Source organism: Bos taurus, chromosome 6, assembly GCF_002263795.3.
Source record: "Bos taurus isolate L1 Dominette 01449 registration number 42190680 breed Hereford chromosome 6, ARS-UCD2.0, whole genome shotgun sequence".
NCBI classification, from domain to species: Eukaryota; Metazoa; Chordata; class Mammalia; order Artiodactyla; family Bovidae; genus Bos; species Bos taurus.
The window spans coordinates 2,078,905-2,100,106 of record NC_037333.1 but is presented as its reverse complement, the minus strand read 5'-3'; the positions used below and the strand labels follow the sequence as shown (position 1 = coordinate 2,100,106).

Below are 21,202 nucleotides of genomic sequence, written 5' to 3'. Positions count from 1 at the left end.
TCAATCTTACAAGAATGGGCAATAAACTCTCAAGTCATAAAATACACACTTGTCAAAATAACTTCTTTCACCATTTTGATAATTGCATATGTGTGACATGATACTTGAAGGCTGCAACAACATCCACGCCATCCCAAAACAATAGACATGCCAGTCGGTTTTCCAGGAAAGACTTTAGATTTGTCCTGTGATATGGCATTGAAGACTTCACAAATTAGACTTAGATGAACCAAAACGTTGCATTCTGCCTGAAAGTGCAGTGCTACCAGAACCATAGAAATCAGTACACAGTTTTGTAAAGAGACTGGTATTTGAAGAGCGAGTAAAAGCACTTCAGACAAAGAAAAGTACATTGACCATTCAGCTCATCATATGTTCTGTATCTAAGGTGAGATTTTTCTAGCAAGCCAGAGAGGGAAACTAGGAAGTCCAGGTAAAAGTAACTGTATTTACAGAGATTGAACGAAGGAGTAAACATGATGGAAGAGTAAAATCTGTAATTTTTTTTTGCATAAAAAAATTGCCCAGATCTTCTTCACTGCATCTTCCAATGAGGCAGGATCAGAAAACAGGTTGGGTTGGAGGGCATTTACCCTCAGGAACCTAAGACTAGAGTTTTTCCACCAACAGGATCACTGCCACCGGCTGTCTCTTTCATCTCCTTTACAGTCACCATTTCCTTATTTTCACTCTCAGAAGCCCCCCTTTTCCTGGCTAAGAAACAACCAGATTCCAAATAACCCATACTCATATTCAATTTCTTTACAAATCAGATCTTACTAAGATTTCCTTTATTATGGTTAATGGCTTCACAAAGGGTGTTTCCTTCAAGAACGAAGGGATTTTGCACAGGGAAATAGCCCATTTCATATATTTACAGTCTTCTCCTTAACTAGTTTTAATGGTAATATTGACTGTGAATAAACATGGATGATACATGTGCAGTATTTGTATAAACACTTTGTTTCAATTTATCTGATAATTTATCAATTATCAATGAGCAAGGTCAAGCTCATTATGTTTTTGAGAAACAAATCCTAGAAAGAAACATTGGAGGATAGTCAGTCCAACTTAGTCAACAAATGAGAAAAAGTAAGCTTTAGAGTGATTATTTTATTCATGATAACTAGTCCATGACCAAGTCAGAAGTAGACTGTGGCGGGCCTTCCAATCATTAGCCCAAGTAGGCGTTTACCACTTTGAGGTCATTAACAAAACAGCATGTATAGTTCCGTTAAAAAGGTATGTTTAAACAACAGTGCCAAAAAGGAAAATATTATATGGATGGCAGGGAAGTGATTTTTAAGATGCTCTCAAAGCAGATGTTAGCAGCCAGCAGGGAGGTGCAGTCCAACCCTGGATGTTCTTGGAGGCTTGTGAGGGAGTCAGATGTAAACAAAATCAATTTGCTACACTACTCCCTCATTTCTATGCATTTAAATGGTCCTAGAGCAGCCTTAACTCTCCACCTACAATCTCTTTCATAGATAACGTGAATTGCTTCATTTTCTTGGCCTTATTTTTGTGATTTGTTTTCAGCACACAGATAGTAGTACCCTGAAGCATTCTTCTAGAATATGTAAAGATAAGGCAGGGGGAGTAATTGTTCCCCCAAATTAGAGTTGACAACATGGATAATTTAGGATATTAAAGTTTCAAGTACCATGTATTTTTGTTTTTGCCTTTTTCATCACAGGAAATAGAAAGAGAGGAATCTGGAGCATGATGCATATTTAAGCTAAAAGGACAGTCACTCAACATACAAAAGACTTTTTCCTGACATTCTTGTTATTACAGCTCAGAAGGTGTTGTTGTTTTATATTCAACTTCCATTCTGGTTAAAGAAAGGCAATTTGTTCTTCTTCAAAGGTTTTTGAAGGTTTTCAAGATGGATTTTAAGTATTTTGACTTTTAAATTATGCAGTTTTTTCCCCCAAAACTTTAAAAGCCAGTTCAGGATCAGTTCTCACAGTTCCAAAGCCAAAGGAAGATTAATAACAACTCACAAAGATGTCTACACCACCTGATAATGTGCACTTTAGGAAGTCAGGCATTACATACAATTTGAACACAAATACAGAGAGCCTTTTACAAAAAAAAAAAAAAACTTTTACAAAAGTCACCTCAGTCCCACTTGAAATTACTGTCCCTCTAGCTAGTGACTCTGTAGGAATAACTACGGAGTCTGGTTCATGATAAAGATCTTGCTTCCTAATTCAAAAAATCTGAACACCAAAGATAAAAGCTATCTCATTTTCACTTGCTTTTAAGAAACTGAAAATAATGTTTACAAGTATATGGTAGACAACTGACCTTATATACCATGTGTATAAATATTGATAGATACAGGTGTTGGAAAGCTGATCTTTGATTACCATGCAGCATTTTCTGTTGGGAAATAATGGCTGATAACCCTGGGTGATAGTCCACTGGAGACTGTGGTATGAAATCCTGCATCTACCCAGAACTGAGAAAAGGAAAAAAATATTTTACAGAAAAAGTCTAAAGAAAAGAAAAAAAGTAGAAAAGCTTGTATACAAAGAATTCACCCTCCTACATTGACTGGCTCCCTTGCTGGTCTCCAGATACAGCGCTCAGCACCTGGGCTGTGCTGGTGAGCAAGACAGACATGGCCTGACCCGGTCAAAACTCAGACTATTAAAAGCGCAATCACAACAGAGTGTGGGAAGTCTCCTGGGGGCAGAGTTTCTCAGCCTGACTGCACAAGAGGATCATGTAAGGGCTAATTATGTGTAAACCTCTGGGAATAGAGCTCGACGCTTTGTGGTGGTGCAGATGGTGCACAGGTGATTCGATGGGCAGCCAGGCTGGGGTGGTACAGGATGCGCAGGAGCACGTGTTCCCCATGCTCAGAGAGCACACACCTTGCTGGGCTCCACCCTCAGAATCTCTGAGTCACAGGCCCAGGGTGGGGAGAGGCAGGAGTCTGCCTTTCTAATAGGCACTCAGGTGACGTTCATGCTGTGGGCTTGGGGACCACATTTTGAGAGTTGCTGAGGTAGTAGCAGTTATTCTATCTCAGGGAGCTGATCTGGGTTTCTGGGAGGGAGTGAAATTTAAGGTCAACTTAAGGGACAAGGAAGTGTGTGATGACACATGAGCATGAGAATTGGTGTGCAGGGTGGACACGAAAAGCTGGGAGGAAATGTGTCCCCAAGACAGAGGAGCAGAGCAGGGTCTGGGGGTGAACCAGTGTTCAGCAAGGCTGGCTTCATCCAGGCCATGGGGTCAGCATAGCTCCTTCCCAGAATCCAGGGTGTGTTTTGAGAATCATGGATAAACAGGGACAGAATGTGGTCAGATTTATGTTTTGAACTTGCTGTGATTATGTTTCTGGACATGTATTGAAGGTGGGCAAACTAGAGAAAGTCTTGCAAGGAGCAGTTGCAGTCTTCAAGTAAAAGAGATGCTACTACATCGGTGGTAGCAGTGAGGAGGGAGAGAAACGAACAGATTTCAGAGGCTTGTGGGGCAGACTAAATAAATAGGATTTGGTGATTGATGTAAACTGGAAGTGAAGGGGAGGAGACGGCAATGAAAGCTGGGTTGCATTTTGTTAGTGAGGGTTAGCAGTGTCTTTTGGAGAAGGCAATGGCACCCCACTCCAGTACTCTTGCCTGGAAAATCCCATGGGTGGAGGAGCCTTGTGGGCTGCAGTCCATGGGGTCGCACAGAGTCGGACACGACTGAAGCGACTTAGCAGCAGCAGCAGCAGTGTCTTTGCCATAGTGGTCAGAGTGGGAAGTGGTGGAAGGGTTAGGAGTTTGGACACACTAGTCTGGGTGCCTGGGAGACCTTTAAATGGATAAGTCGGGAGGCAGGCAGATGTCTGGTTGGAGATTAGGGGAAGGGCATTACCAGCGTAGAAACAACATCTGGGGACAAAAGGACACCCAGGAGGACTCAAGAGGGACAAAAACAGGAGACATGGGTCACGGGAAATAAACAAACACTATCCGCTCACATGTGTCAGAAGTGGGATTGAATAAATGAGTTGAGAGAATTTCTGAGCAATCTGCATGTGGATGACATGAGAGTCATCCTGTTCATCTCCTTCCCCTTCCTTGTGGCTGGGGGACCCCAGGGGGAGCCCCACAGGATGCGACAGTGGACCCTGAGTCAGACTTCAGGCAAGCTTCTGTCCAGCTGCAGGTCTGCTCTGGCCCACGAGGAAGCCCTCCGTCCCTGAGGCCGGGGGCTGGGGAAGGCGAGGTGGTGCAGGGACGGAGCACGCCTCTGTTCTAGCACACACACACAACGGCAAGGTCTGCAGCACGGCCAGTGCCGGCAACCATGGAGGACATGGGCTTAAATAAATTTTCTCTGAGGGGAGCGATGGGGAGAAAGGATAGTTAGGGAGTTTGGGAAAGTCACATACACACTGCTATATTTAAAATGGATAACCAACAAGGACTCATTGTATATCACAGGGAACTCTGTTCAGTGTTTCGTGGCACCCTGGGTGGGAGGGGAATTGGGGGGAGAATGGATACATGTATATGTATGGCTGAGTATCTTTTCTGTCCACCTGAAACTATCACAACATTGTTAATCATCTATATATTCCCAATATAAAATTAAAAGTTCAAAGAAATGTCTCAAGCTTCCCAGGTGGCCCTAGTGGTAAAGAAGCTGCCTTCCAATGCAGGAAGCATAAAAGACTTCCATGTCTGGTTTGGGAAGATCTCCTGGAGGAGGAAATGGCAACCCACTCCAATATTCTTGCCTGGAAAGTCCCATGAGCAGAGGAACCTGGTGGGTTATGGTCCATGGGGTCACAAAGAGTCAGTCACAACTGAAGTGACAGCACACACAAAAAAATGTCTACTCTGACTTAGTAGAGATATGATAGATATTTGAAAGTCCATCATATCTGAAACAATACAGCTCTAAACAACGTAGTTTAATATAAATTGTATACACATGAGTTAACACTGATGTACAAAATACCACCCCCATTTGTCCTCTGACCCAGCATGTCCCTGCCCGCCCCCTGCCCTGCCAATTCCCTGCAGCACACACACTCTGGCTACACACCCCACCTCCTGGGGGCTCTGGGGTCCTGGTCCTTTCGATCTCAGCCCTGTTCTGATGAGAAGCAGCACCAGGAGCACAAGAAGGGGACTCCTTTTCCCCTTTGGCCCAGACAGAGAAACACAGAAGAAAGAAACCTCTCCTTTTAAAGATTCTTTTCCTCCTTCCTTCCTACTCCTACTGCCTCTCATCTTTTTCTCTGTCACTTCTTTTTTTGAAGGAGGCGCAAACTTACAGCGCTATCATCTGAACACCATCTCCTTCCAAATTCACCCCTGGTTTTACATATGATATACATATCTCCCCCTGGAGGAGGCCGGGGAGCATCCCTGTCTTTTACCAGCTATGATTTAGGCTACCGGCTAAAGCCAGCAGAGCCTGTTGAGAAACAGAACTGGGTCCCTTCACAGGTGAAGATAAGCAAGTTATTTCTGCTCCTGTTTTGAACGACCTAACCATTTAAAATGTTAGACTATGCTGCAATGATTTTAAAACATCTTTCTTCAGACTTGATATCATCCTTCACTATCAAACTTAGTGTGGTAAAAATGTCAAACTGTAGTGTTAACCCACTCTATAAGATTATAGTGTGCTAATTAATGGGCTGTAACACAGTCTCTACTAACTGCCCTCTTATTCGTGTGTTACAAGAAGCCATGAGTAGATTGAATTAAATAAAAGGAAAAACATTCTATTTTTACAGTTGTTTGTCTTTTCACACAGGGCAGAATCTGATCTTTATGAGCTCCTGAATAGCTTAAAGTGGTGTGTGGCATCTATGGATTTCTCCCCTGATAAGGTGGACTTGATAAATCTTACTTTGGTCAGTGCTTTACGGTCAGAGTATTCATCAGTTAGGGAGCTGGAGGAGACTCAGCTGCCGGTACAGGTGCTGCTATGCACAGGTGCTCTGGGAAACAGCTCCACTGCACATCCTTGGGTGATGTCCCAGGATTCAAGCCAGAAAGAGAAAGGAGACAGACTCTTACCGTTATCATTACCCTGCTTGATCTCCTCTGCCGTCCGATCTATCAGCACATACAAGGACCAGACCACGCAGGTGATGGCAATGACGTGGAAAGTGACAGAGCAGAAGATTTTCCTCCTTTCGCTTGTGGTCATCTGCAATTTCTCCCACTGCAATCACAAACCAATTACACACAATTGAATCTCCAACCAGGAAATTTTGCTCCCCATTTGTATCCCAGGCCTAGGTCATGAATGGAGAGAAACCATTACATAGTTGCCATTTTAGATGACACTAAAATATTCAAACAAATCTTCATGTTTGAAAAGATCTACAATCATAAACTGTGGAGTTATAACTTAAAAAGTACATAGTAAAACAAAACCAAAAATATTTTCCTATTCTCCAAATAAGTAGTTCCTTGTAGTTTCCTTTTCTGTAACAGGAAGGGGACAATTTTAATATTATACAATTTTCAAAAACATTTCAGCTCAAGTTCCTATATTACTTTTCTGTGGCCCTAGGTTATAAGCAGTCATACATAGTCTCCCCTTAGATAGTACATACCCTGACACGGTGTTGCACTCTCTTTTTTAAATTGGAGTATAGTTGCTTCACAATGTTGTTAGTTTCTGCTGCACAAGGAAGTGCATCAGTTGTATGTACACATTGATCGCCTTCCTCTGGGACCTCTCTCCCCCTTCCGTGTCTCATCCCACCCCTGTGGGTCATCATGGAGCCCTGACTTGAGCTCCCTGTGGTGCATAGCAGCTCTCCACTAGCTGTTTGACACACAGTAGCGTATATGTGCTAGTTCCAATCTCCCAATCCACCCCACCCTGCCACCATGCCCACAGCTCCAGTCTGTGCGTCTGGGTCTCCATTCCTGCCCTGCATGTGGGCTTATCTGTTCCTTTCTTCTAGATTCCACATATACCCCAATATTCACTGTAGCACTGTTTACAATGTCCAGGATATGGAAGCAAGCTAAATGTCCACAGACAAATTAATGGATAAAAAAGATGTGGTACATCTATACAATGAAATATTACTCAGCCATAACAGGGAACTAAATTGGGTCATTTGGACCTAGAGTCATTTGGGTCATTTGGACCTAACGTGGACCTAGAGTCTGTTATACAAAGGGAAGTAAGTTAGAAAGAGAAAAGCAAATATCATATATTAATGCATGTGAATGTTGCATTCTTAAGTGTGTAAATTTACCAAGTATTTGAATGGCTGAATTTTATCTATGAGAGAGTCAACATCTGTCACAACTCTCCTCCTAGAAGACAAATTTTATCCTCCAAGCAATGGAAGAAAATCAGCTGCAGCCCCTTTCAGCACAGTCTTGCTTTTCTGCTGCCACCATTGTCACAGTTGCTGTCCCTGAGGCGCACCCCTCAGAAAGTCGAGGGCCGTTTCTTAGTCAGTGAGAGGGGGAGGGCTGCCACTTTTATAGCAGGAAGGAAGTCAAGGCATATATGAAGGAACATGTCCATGATTTATTTTGAAGTAACAGGCCATCAGATGACATTTTTACTATCAAACAACATTTAATGCCTTGACAGTTACAGTATCACTTCATTACCATGTTAGGATTTGATCTTTACTTTTCTTCACATATTTCTATAGGAAAATCAAATCATTATGATCTTATTAGACCATGATTTTTTATTTTATTTTATTTATTTTTTAGCAACTCATGATTGTTTGCATTGTTTTTTAAAAAATTGAAGTATAGTTGATTTACATTGTTGTGTTAGATATAAGCAAACTAATTCAGATATATATATATATGCATAATATTATATATATTTAATATATATTCTTTTTCAGATTCTTCCTATTATAGGTTATTATAAAATATTGAGTATAGTTCCCTGTGCTATACAGTAAGTCCTTGTTGATTATTTATTGTATATATAGTAGTGTGTATATATTACTCCAAAACTCCTAATTTATTCTCGCCTCCTCTTTCCTCTTTGGTAACTATAAAATTAATTTCTATGTCTATGAGTCTATTTCTGTTTTGTAAATAGGTTCATTTGTATCATTTTTTAGATACTACATATAAGTGATATCATATGGTATTTATCTTTCTCTGACTTCACTTAGTATGATAACTCTAGTTCCATTTATGTTACGGCAAATGGCATTATTACATTCTTTTTATGGCTGAGCAGTATTCCATGTATACAGAATATTTCCATATATATATATGTATATATATATTTATGTCACATCTTTATTCATCTTTCTGTTGATGGGCATTTAGGTTGTTTTCATATCTTGGCTATTGCAAATAGTGCTGCTATGAATCCTTACATTTTTTATTTATTATACTCTTCCTAAAGCAGAATCCTTAGACCTTCACAGTCACACTCCTTGCCCGGCCCACCTTGCATATCATAAAGCCCCATAAAGCCCTGAATCTGCCACCAGCTCTGAGACACGAGTGAGCCTCAGTCTCTCCAGGCCCAGGTGACTCATCCCCCTAAGAGGCAGAGAGAGGTGGGGAGACACGATCCTCTCCTTTTCCTTTACGAACAGACTAAGCCCGCGAGGGCTGGCACCATGCTAGGTAGGTAAAGCTGCTTTCCCACCTTCCTGGCAGAGGTGACATGGACTGTTTCCTATGAGTGAGAGGTGAGTGGCTATCTACTGGGATGCTGAGTTTTTGCCCTCCTGACACAGGAATTGCCCCTTTCTCCTACATTTTCTTTTCTTTGCTGCCTGGAATTCCCAATTAATGATAGAAGTCCTAATAGTCATTTTGCAACCTTGAGAAAAACTCTTGAGAATTAGAGAGACCTCAGCCCATCAGCCACAGCTCACCTCTGGCTGCCACGCATATGTGAGGGAAATAAAGTCCTGTCTGAGCCACTACTTCTCAGGATCCTGCTCCTCACTGTCAAGTGCAATTCCTGACAGAAGCAAATGAAACCTCCTGACTTCCCTTCCAGTCTCTGAACATCAATGTCATATGACCATATGTTTGTGACCACATGGACTGTAGCCTGCCAGGCTCCTCTGTCCATGGGATTTTCCAGGCAAGAATACTGGAGTGAGTTGCCATTTCCTTCTCTAGGGGAATCTTCCCAAGCCAGGGACTGAACCAAAGTCTTCTGCATCTCAGGCAGATTCTTTACCACTCAGCCAGCTGGGAAGCCCATTCCTCTCTTACTGGCCAGTTAGTCATCACAGCGTTTCCCATTCAGGGTCTGTTAGAGCCAGTTAACCTAATCTTGGACTCCTCATCAAACTATATTTTCTTTATTATTCTAAGTAAGTAATGGAGAAATCTTAGTAATGAAACTAGGGGAAATCTAAATGCTTCAATCTATCTATAGAATCTATTTTTAATTAATCAGCATTGAAATGAGAAGATTTCAGGTCTTTTTATCATAACTTCACATCACAGGTGTGAAAGATTGTTTTTGAAATTTCATTGTGTTATTTTATTGATTTATTGTGATATTAATCTAAATACTGTGTGATTATGGACTAGAACGTTATTCATTTGGGAACAGCATTTCGTGATTTAATAACTATTTCTTGGATTACCTCAGTATTTAATATAAAAAGATAAGAAGTGCGGGATGGTGCACAAGGGCAGCTTTATATGTTCAAATTTCCTTAAATGTTTCAAGTGTTCCAATACCTTCAGTAACAAAATATTCATAACAAATCAACCTTCCGTTGTAAAGTTGGCTTTGAGTGGAGGGGGGGGGGGAGGTGGGAAACGCTTAAAAAGTGGGTCTTTTTTTAATCTAAGGAGCGTTTTGATGAAGTGGTTGAAAAGCATTCTTCAAAACTAATCAGCCTCAATAGAAAAACATCAGAGGGCTGACAGGTATAAACCAAACTCCTTTTAGTTCTAGACAATAGTAGCTCTGAAGCTGTCACTTCCTAATCTCAGCAGCGTTTTAAGGAGAAGTGGAGTGTAAAAGGACCATCAAACACTGCTATTATATTTTCCTTTATAAATCCTCACAGCGACCACCCAGGAATTCTCCAGACAGCACACGACTAAACGCGATACCATGGCGCCCTCTTCCTGACGGTCACGTCACTGCATGCGGTACCCAGCTCAAGGCATCAACAGAAATTTAATCCATTTCATGAAATGTTCATCCATCCACATCTTTGAATTTTCAAGTATATATATTTGGACTGAATACGTTTTGCAAGCCGCCACAGTGAGAAGTGGATCAAGAAGGCAAGGACAGAAATCTTATGTTAACAAACTTGTCAGGAAAGGGCAAATACTAATTTATTATTTAAGAAGCTGAAATTCAATACCAGTTCACAAAAGATTTGACAGCAGAGGGCTAATATGCACAAATGCACATAGCATCAGAGCTCCCCCTCCCAATTTAATAAGATTTGTGTGTTTATGCCCACAGATCACATGTCCAGTGTGGGACCCACGTCCCCGCCCCACCCTAGAAGATTAAGAGGCGTCCTCTCGGTGCTCAGTTTTAAGGAGACACGTCTCTCCAGGGGGTCTCAGGGGAGCTGGTGGAAGTGACCAGAAACAGACGGGAGGGGAGCCCGCATATTCTCTCAAGTGCCCAGGGCTCTTTCCCAGCAAGTCCCTGCTCTCTTGGGTCCATGCACTTTACTTCACCTGCAAAACCAGCTGCGCAGTCTTAGCGCCTCAGACCTCGCTTCCCTTTATAGGATCCCTGGGTCTCTGGCACCTGTTTTACTGTCCTTAGCCTTTGGTCCCTTATCCAGAGCCTTCAACGACAGAAAGAATTGAACAGAACTCCTTTATTCAACGTAGAAATACACAATTAGATTATTCTGAAAAGATTTCCAAATTGGAGTCTAAATTGATGCAGACACGGTTTCTGTAAAATTTTCCGTTTGTTTTAGCGACATGAAACCGAGCGTTTTCTAATTTAAATTACTTGTATTTTCATTCTGTCCTAACATATAAATTAAACACACACACACACACACACACACACACACACACACTGCCTAATAAGAATGTTTTTACCAAACCAGCTCTCCAACAAATACTAAAGGATATTCTCTAGACAGGAAACACAAAAACAGTGTATAAACTCAAACCCAAAACAATAAAGTAAATGGCAACGGGAACATACTTATCAGTAATTACCTTAAATGTAAATGGGTTGAATGCCCCAACCAAAAGACAAAGACTGGCTGAATGGATACAAAAACAAGACCCCTACATATGTTGTCTACAAGAGACCCACCTCAAAACAGGGGACACATACAGACTGAAAGTGAAGGGCTGGAAAAAGATTTTCCATGCAAATAGGGACCAAAAGAAAGCAGGAGTAGCAATACTCATATCAGATAAAATAGACTTTAAAACAAAGGCTGTGAAAAGAGACAAAGAAGGTCACTACATAATGATCAAAGGATCAATCCAAGAAGAAGATATAACAATTATAAATATATATGCACCCAACACGGGAGCACCACAGTACGTAAGACAAATGCTAACAAGTATGAAAGGAGAAATTAACAATAACACAATAATAGTGGGAGACTTTAATACCCCACTTACACCTATGGATAGATCAACTAAACAGAAAATTAACAAGGAAAGACAAACTTTAAACGATACAATAGACCAGTTAGACCTAATTGATATCTATAGGTCATTTCATCCCAAAACAATGAATTTCACCTTTTTCTCAAGCGCACATGGAACCTTCTCCAGGATAGATCACATCCTGGGCCATAAAGCTAGCCTTGGTAAATTCAAAAAAATAGAAATCATTCCAAGCATTTTTTCTGACCACAATGCAGTAAGATTAGATCTCAATTACAGGAGAAAAACTATTAAAAATTCCAACATATGGAGGCTGAACAACATGCTGCTGAATAACCAACAAATCACAGAAGAAATCAAAAAAGAAATCAAAATTTGCATAGAAACGAATGAAAATGAAAACACAACAACCCAAAACCTGTGGGACACGGTAAAAGCAGTCCTAAGGGGAAAGTTCATAGCAATACAGGCACACCTCAAGAAACAAGAAAAAAGTCAAATAAATAACCTAACTCTACACCTAAAGCAACTAGAAAAGGAAGAAATGAAGAACCCCAGGGTTAGTAGAAGGAAAGAAATCTTAAAAATTAGAGCAGAAATAAATGCAAAAGAAACAAAAGAGACCATAGCAAAAATCGACAAAACCAAAAGCTGGTTCTTTGAAAGGATAAATAAAATTGACAAACCATTAGCCAGACTCATCAAGAAACAAAGGGAGAAAAATCAAATCAACAAAATTAGAAACGAAAATGGAGAGATCACAACAGACAACACAGAAATACAAAGGATCATAAGAGACTACTATCAACAATTATATGCCAATAAAATGGACAACGTGGAAGAAATGGACAAATTCTTAGAAAAATACAACTTTCCAAAACTGGACCAGGAAGAAATAGAAAATCTTAACAGACCCATCACAAGCATGGAAATTGAAACTGTAATCAAAAATCTTCCAGCAAACAAAAGCCCCAGTCCAGACGGCTTCACAGCTGAATTCTACCAAAAATTTAGAGAAGAGCTAACACCTATCCTGCTCAAACTCTTCCAGAAAATTGCAGAGGAAGGTAAACTTCCAAACTCATTCTATGAGGCCACCATCATCCTAATACCAAAACCTGACAAAGATCCCACAAAAAAAGAAAACTACAGGCCAATATCACTGATGAACATAGATGCAAAAATCCTTAACAAAATTCTAGCAATCAGAATCCAACAACACATTAAAAAGATCATACACCATGATCAAGTGGGCTTTATCCCAGGGATGCAAGGATTCTTCAATATCCGCAAATCAATCAATGTAATACACCACATTAACAAATTGAAAAATAAAAACCATATGATTATCTCAATAGATGCAGAGAAAGACTTTGACAAAATTCAACATCCATTTATGATAAAAACTCTCCAGAAAGCAGGAATAGAAGGAACATACCTCAACATAATAAAAGCTATATATGACAAACCCACAGCAAACATTATCCTCAATGGTGAAAAATTGAAAGCATTTCCTCTAAAGTCAGGAACAAGACAAGGGTGCCCACTTTCACCATTACTATTCAACATAGTTTTGGAAGTTTTGGCCACAGCAATCAGAGCAGAAAAAGAAATAAAAGGAATCCAAATTGGAAAAGAAGAAGTAAAACTCTCACTATTTGCAGATGACATGATCCTCTACATAGAAAACCCTAAAGAGTCCACCAGAAAATTACTAGAACTAATCAATGACTATAGTAAAGTTGCAGGATATAAAATCAACACACAGAAATCCCTTGCATTCCTATACACTAATAATGAGAAAACAGAAAGAGAAATTAAGGAAACAATTCCATTCACCATTGCAACGGAAAGAATAAAATACTTAGGAATATATCTACCTAAAGAAACTAAAGACCTATATATAGAAAACTATAAAACACTGGTGAAAGAAATCAAAGAGGACACTAATAGATGGAGAAATATACCATGTTCATGGATTGGAAGAATCAATATAGTGAAAATGAGTATACTACCCAAAGCAATTTATAGATTCAACGCAATCCCTATCAAGCTACCAACAGTATTCTTCACAGAGCTAGAACAAATAATTTCACAATTTGTATGGAAATACAAAAAACCTCGAATAGCCAAAGCGATCTTGAGAAAGAAGAATGGAACTGGAGGAATCAACCTACCTGACTTCAGGCTCTACTACAAAGCCACAGTTATCAAGACAGTATGGTACTGGCACAAAGACAGAAATATTGATCAATGGAATAAAATAGAAAGCCCAGAGATAAATCCACGCACATATGGACACCTTGTCTTCGACAAAGGAGGCAAGAATATACAATGGATTAAAGACAATCTCTTTAACAAGTGGTGCTGGGAAATCTGGTCAACCACTTGTAAAAGAATGAAACTGGACCACTTTCTAACACCATACACAAAAATAAACTCAAAATGGATTAAAGATCTAAACGTAAGACCAGAAACTATAAAACTCCTAGAGGAGAACATAGGCAAAACACTCTCCGACATACATCACAGCAGGATCCTCTATGACCCACCTCCCAGAATATTGGAAATAAAAGCAAAAATAAACAAATGGGACCTAATTAACCTTAAAAGCTTCTGCACATCAAAGGAAACTATTAGCAAGGTGAAAAGACAGCCTTCAGAATGGGAGAAAATAATAGCAAATGAAGCAACCGACAAACAACTAATCTCAAAAATATACAAGCAACTCCTACAGCTCAACTCCAGAAAAATAAACGACCCAATCAAAAAATGGGCCAAAGAACTAAATAGACATTTCTCCAAAGAAGACATACAGATGGCTAACAAACACATGAAAAGATGCTCAACATCACTCATTATCAGAGAAATGCAAATCAAAACCACTATGAGGTACCATTTCACACCAGTCAGAATGGCTGCGATCCAAAAGTCTACAAATAATAAATGCTGGAGAGGGTGTGGAGAAAAGGGAACCCTCTTACACTGTTGGTGGGAATGCAAACTAGTACAGCCACTATGGAGAACAGTGTGGAGATTCCTTAAAAAACTGGAAATAGAACTGCCTTATGATCCAGCAACCCCACTGCTGGGCATACACACTGAGGAAACCAGAAGGGAAAGAGACACATGTACCCCAATGTTCATCGCAGCACTGTTTATAATAGCCAAGACATGGAAGCAACCTAGATGTCCATCAGCAGATGAATGGATAAGAAAGCAGTGGTACATATACACAATGGAGTATTACTCAGCCATTAAAAAGAATACATTTGAATCAGTTCTAATGAGGTGGATGAAACTGGAGCCTATTATACAGAGTGAAGTAAGCCAGAAGGAAAAACATAAATACAGTATACTAACGCATATATATGGAATTTAGAAAGATGGTAACAATAACCCGGTGTACGAGACAGCAAAAGAGACACTGATGTATAGAACAGTCTTATGGACTCTGTGGGAGAGGGAGAGGGTGGGAAGATTTGGGAGAATGGCAATGAAACATGTAAAATATCATGTAGGAAACGAGTTGCCAGTCCAGGTTCGATGCATGATGCTGGATGCTTGGGGCTGGTGCACTGGGACGGCCCAGAGGGATGGTATGGGGAGGGAGGAGGGAGGAGGGTTCGGGATGGGGAACACATGTATACCTGTGGCGGATTCATTTTGATATTTGGCAAATCTAATACAATTATGTAAAGTTTAAAAATAAAATAAAATTAGAGAAAAAAAAGGAAAAAGAAAAAAATCAAAAAAAAAAAAAAGAATGTTTTTAAAAATTTTGCACCAGTGAAAAATAAGGGCAGCTTATTTGTGTGATATCTACATACACGAGATGGGGGCTACTTTACTAAGTCCATTTTTTTTTTTCTTCCTTGACACAGCCCTGTGCTTTTTTCAAGTTTCCTAAGGGCAATAGGAGCCAGAATTTCAGCGTCTATGTCATGATAAAGCAAAAGCCACCACCAGAGGGCGTGGGCCCCCCAAGTTCCTGGTTCCAAGGTGATTTTCCAGGGTCCCCAGAGATTCCAGAGTCCCCACCAGCTGCTGGCAGGCTCTTCTCGGTTATTTCAGCAACCCAGACTAAGTGCAAAGGCACATTTTAGCTCTTTAAAAATTTCCGACCCTGCTTATCCTGTTATGGTGAAGTTTTACCACACCCGAATGAAAATAATATTTGGAACAGCAGGTTTATTTATTTATTTATTTATTTTTTTTGCGGTGGCGCTTAGCGCCTCCTTTGCCCAGACCCTTTCCGCCTTTGCCGCGACCAGACATGACGAAGACCTGAAGACCCGATAAAGCATCGGAACAGCAGGTTTAATTTGTTACATTATCTACACGCCCAGTTGGCTTCCCTCCTGGCTCAGTGGTAGGTAAACAATCTGCCTGCCAATGCAGGAGATGTGAGTTCAATCCCTGGGTCAGGAAGATCCCTTGGAAAGGAAATGGCAATCAACTTCAGTATTCTTGTCTGGCAAATCCCTTGGACAGAGGTGCCTGGCAGACTACAGTCCATGGGGTCACAAAAGAGTCAGACCCAACTTAGCAACCAAGCACCACCACCACCAACAGCACACCCAGTGTGACACATTGTGCCTGACAGTCTGCAACTCGGAGGAAGTCTGGGGCTAAAAGACTGACCAATTCCAGGAAGCTCCCTTGGTCTAGGACAGTGGTTCTTTTTTTTTTTTAATTTTTAGTTGTTTTTTAAAAATTGAAGTATAGTTGATTTACAATGTAATATCTGTTATATAGCAAAGTGATTCAGTTATGCACATATATATATATATATATTCTTTTAAAAATATTCTTTTCTATTATGGTTTATCATAGGCTATTGAATATGGTTCTCAGTGCTATATAGTAGGACCTTCTTCTTCATCCAGGGGCCAGTGGTTTTTAAAGAGATTCTTCAGGCACATCACCATCAGCATGGAACTTGGTCACTGCTACATTAATCAAAGGAGGCCCTTTGGCTGAGGTGGTTCAGTGCTCCAGTGCCCAAGTAAACTAACCAGAATCTAAGCCTCTAAATGCCTCAAAGTTGGAAAATAGAAACTTAAGGATGACTAATCCCAATCAGCAAGCTTGGCTTTAACCATGAGACAGTCCCTAGTCTTCTTGCTTGGCTTCTGCACTCTCTTCTGCAGCTCCTGTGGGTGGCGTCTCCTAACCACTTCCTGTGTGGTGCTGCCCAATTCAAATGAAATTTTGTTCAAATGAATTCTTAAAACTTTAAATAAGCTTCAGTTTATCTTTTACTATTAGAAATGAAATATTTGCAGTTGGTGTTTCACCTGGCCTTCAGGTGATTCTGCGATTGTGGGTTTCATTCTGTTTGCCCTCTAATGGAGAAGGATAAGAGGCTTATGGAAGCTTCCTGATGGGAGAGATTGACTGAGGGGGAAACTGGGTCTTCTTCTGATGGGCAGGGCCATTCTCAGTAAATCTTTAATCCAATTGTCTGCTGATGGGTGGAGCTGTGTTCTCTCCCCATTGTTTGATCTGAGACCAAACTATGGTGGAGGTAATGAAGGTAATGGCGATCTCCTTCAAAAGGTCCTGTGCATGCACTGCTATACTCAGTGCCCCCGACCCTGCAGCAGGCTACAGGGAACCCACACCCCCTCCAGAGACTCCTGGACACTCTTCAGTTTCTTGTGGGGTCACTGTTCCTTGGGGTCACTGACCTGGAAAAGATCAGTTTCCATTCCAATCCCAAAGGGCAATGGCAAAGAATGTTCAAACTAGTGCACAATTGCACTCATCTCACATGCTAGCAAAGTAATGCTCAAAATTCTCAAAGCCAGGCTTCAACAGTATGTGAACTCTGAACTTCCAGATGTTCAAGCTGAATTTAGAAAAGGCAGAGAAACTAGAGATCAAATTGCCAACATCTGTTGGATCATAGGCAAGAGAATTCCAGAAAAACATCTGCTTCTGCTTTATTGATTATGCCAAAGCCTTTGACTGTGTGGATCACAATTAACTGTGGACAATTCTTCAAGAGATGTGAATACCAGACCACCTGACCTGTCTCCTGAGAAATCTGTATGCAGGTCAAGAAACAATTATTAGAACTGGACACAGAACAACAGACTGGTTCCAAATTGGGAAAAGAGTACGTCAAGGCTGTATTATTGTCACTCTGCTTATTTAACTTATATGCAGAATACCTCATGAGAAATGCTGGGCTGGATGAAACACAAACTGGAATTAAGATTGCTGGGAGAAATATAAATAACCTCAGATACGCAGATGACACCACTCTTATGGCAGAAAGTGAAGAACTAAAGAGCTTCTTGATGAAAGAGGAGAGTGCAAAAGTTGGCTTAAAACCAACATTCAAAAATCGAAGATCATGGCATCCAGTCCCATCACTTCATGGCAAATAGATGGGGAAACAATGGAAACAGTGAGAGACTTTATTTTCTTGGGCTCCAAAATCACTGCAGATGGTGACTACAGCCATGAAATTAATAGAGGCTTGCTCCTTGGAAAAAAAGTTATGACCAACCTAGACAGCATATTAAAAAGCAGAGACATTACCTTGCTGACAGAGGTCCATCTAGTCAAAGCTACGGTTTTTGCAGTAGTCATGTATGGATGTGAGAGTTGGACTATAAAGAAAGCTGAGAGCTGAAGAATCAATGCTTTTGAACTGTGGTGTTGGAGAAAACTCTTGAGAGTCCCTTGGAATGCAAGGAGATCAAACCAGTCAACCGTGAAGGAAATCAGTCCTGAATATTCACTGGATGGACTGATGCTGAAGCTGAAACTCCAATACTTTGGCTGCCTGATGGGAAGAACTGACTCATTGGAAAAGACCATGATGCTGGGAAAGATTGAAGGCAGGAGAAGAAAGGGATGACAGATGAGATGGTTGGATGGCATCACTGACTCAATGGACATGGATTTGAGCAAGCTTCAGGAGTTGGTGATGGACAGGGAAGCCTGGTGTGCTGCAGTCCATGGGATCACAAAGAGTCAGACATGACTGAGTGACTCAACTGATTGATCTTTCATGCATGGTCCTGAGAGAGTCAATTCCTAGGTAGGTTGATGAGAAGTCCAGCATTCCTGAGAAGGAGAAAGGGGTCCGGAGCTCTTGATAAGGAGAAAGGGGTCTGGGGCTCTCAAGGAGAAAAGGACAAACGTTCTTTACTACATTACTTTGTCTTATTCAATATAACAATGTATCTTGCTCGAGGATATGTTTCTCAACAAGAACCTTCTGAGTAATCCTGTCATCTTAAAATGCATATTATGGAAGTGGGTCTGGTAAGATCTTTTTATTGTTCATCCTAATCTTGTTAATTTAAAATCTATGATGTGGGAGTGGGTCTGAAAAAGTATATAAGGCCTTGATAAGACTAGCTAGAAAGATGATGCTGTGAAAGTGCTGCACTCAATATGCCAGCAAATTTGGAAAACTCAGCAGTGGCCACAGGACTGGAAAAGGTCAGTTTTCATTCCAATGCCAAAGAAAGGCAATGCCAAAGAATGCTCAAACTACAGCACAATTGCACTCATCTAACATGCTAGTAAAATAATGCTCAAAATTCTCCAAGCCAGGCTTCAGCAATATGTGAACCGTGAACTTCCTCATGTTCAAGCTGGTTTTAGAAAAGGCAGAGGAACCAGAGATCAAATTGCCAACATCCGCTGGATCATAGAAAAAGCAAGAGAGTTCCAGAAAAACATCTATTTCTGCTTTATTGACTATGCCAAAGCCTTTGACTGTGTGGATCACAATAAACTGTGGAAAATTCTTCAAGAGATGGGAATACCAGACCGCCTGATCTGCCTCTTGATAAATTTGTATGCAGGTCAGGAAGCAATAGTTAGAACTGGACATGGAACAACAGACTGGTTCCGAATAGGAAAAGGAGTATGTCAAGGCTGTATATTGTCACTCTGTTTATTTAACTTATATGCAGAGTACATCATGAGAAACGCTGGACTGGAAGAAACACAAACTGGAATCAAGATTGCTGGGAGAAATATCAATAACCTCAGATATGCAGATGACACCACCCTTATGGCAGAAAGTGAAGAGGAACTCAAAAGCCTCTTGATGAAAGTGAAAGTGGAGAGTGAAAAAGTTGGCTTAAAGCTCAACATTCAGAAAACGAAGATCATGGCATCCGGTCCCACCACTTCATGGGAAATAGATGGGGAAACGTGGAAACAGTGTCAGACTTTATTTTTCTGGGCTCCAAAATCACTACAGATGGTGACTGCAGCCATGAAATTAAAAGACGCTTACTCCTTGGAAGGAAAGTTATGAACAACCTAGATAGCATATTCAAAAGCAGAGACATTACTTTGCCAACAAACGTTCGTCGAGTCAAGGCCATGATTTTTCCTGTGGTCATGTATGGATGTGAGAGTTGACTGTGAAGAAGGCTGAGCACCAAAGAATTGATGCTTTTGAACTGTGGTGTTGGAGAAGACTCTTGAGAGTCCCTTGGACTGCAAGGAGATCCAACCAATCCATTCTGAAGGAGATCAGCCCTGGGATTTCTTTGGAATGAATGATGCTGAAGCTGAAACTCCAGTACTTTGGCCACCTCATGCGAAGAGTTGACTCATTGGCAAAGACTCTGATGCTGGGAGGGATTGGGGGCAGGAGGAGAAGGGGAAAACAGAGGATGAGATGGCTGGATGGCATCGCTGACTCGATGGACGTGAGTCTGGGTGAATTCCGGAAGTTGGTGATGGACAGGGAGGCCTGATGTGCTGTGATTCATGGGGTCGCAAAGAGTCAGACATGACTGAGCAACTGATCTGATCTGATCTGAAGACTAGCTAGGAGGGCATTCTCTGTCCCCCTTCTAATGTCTGTGTCAGAACTTTTCTCTGTCCCTTTAATAAAACTCTGCTACACAAGAGCTCTTGAATGACCAAACCTGGTCCCTGGTCCCAAAGCTAAATCTTCTTCTGAGATCATGAATCTGACATCGTTCATTGTAAACTATCATCTTGGGGGCTCATCCGGGATCCTCAGGACAAGGTAAGATCACTCAGAACTCTAGCCTCTCTGCTTTCTCAGTATTCATGTTTTCTGCTTTACTTTACTAACTCCACGGTATGCTTGTGTGAATGAATGACACATCCTGTGCAAAGCATGTGATGAGCCCTGCTTTGTGGTTTTGCAGTGCCTTGAAATGACTGAAGGCAGCCTCAAAAGGGGCGCCTTGTCAGGGCTTTATACCGACCTGCCAATGCCAAGAGACACCCAGTGTCCCTGCGAGGGGAGCAGCCAGAGACGGGCAAAGTGTGTGGACCGAACTTTCCCTTCGGTCCTGGTCACTTTTTCCAGGTCTCTTTGACCATTTTGTAATTGCCTAGAGAATTAGAACTACTAACCTAATTAGTTGGATCATAGACTTTCAAGGGTCTTGTGATCCATGCTGTTACTGTGTACTTTTACTTAGACTCCCTGTATGTAGCACTTAGTCTTGCTAGACTAGGCAAACCGTTCTAGAAAGTTATAGGATCACGTTTGGGAGTGACACAGAACTCTAGTTCCAGGAATGTCTCTCAGGCTAGAAGTCACTCTCTTGACTGCCTGCCTCAGGAGCCAGTGACCTGAAAGTGAGTCTTTGTCATAGCTGTGCCTCTGATCTATGTGG

At 41.1% G+C, this 21,202-nt stretch overlaps 1 protein-coding gene across 3 annotated transcripts in view; it reads right to left on the bottom strand.

The window, feature by feature from the left end:
- The window catches only part of MARCHF1 (membrane associated ring-CH-type finger 1), a 137,743-nt gene that overhangs the window by 7,791 nt on the left and 108,750 nt on the right, over positions 1-21,202 (bottom strand). For all 3 annotated transcript variants that reach the window (NM_001193149.1, XM_059887662.1, XM_059887663.1), the window contains exon 3: positions 6,045-6,192. In NM_001193149.1, coding sequence (NP_001180078.1) covers positions 6,045-6,192 — 148 coding nt within the window. The remainder of the gene's footprint in view (positions 1-6,044; positions 6,193-21,202) is intronic.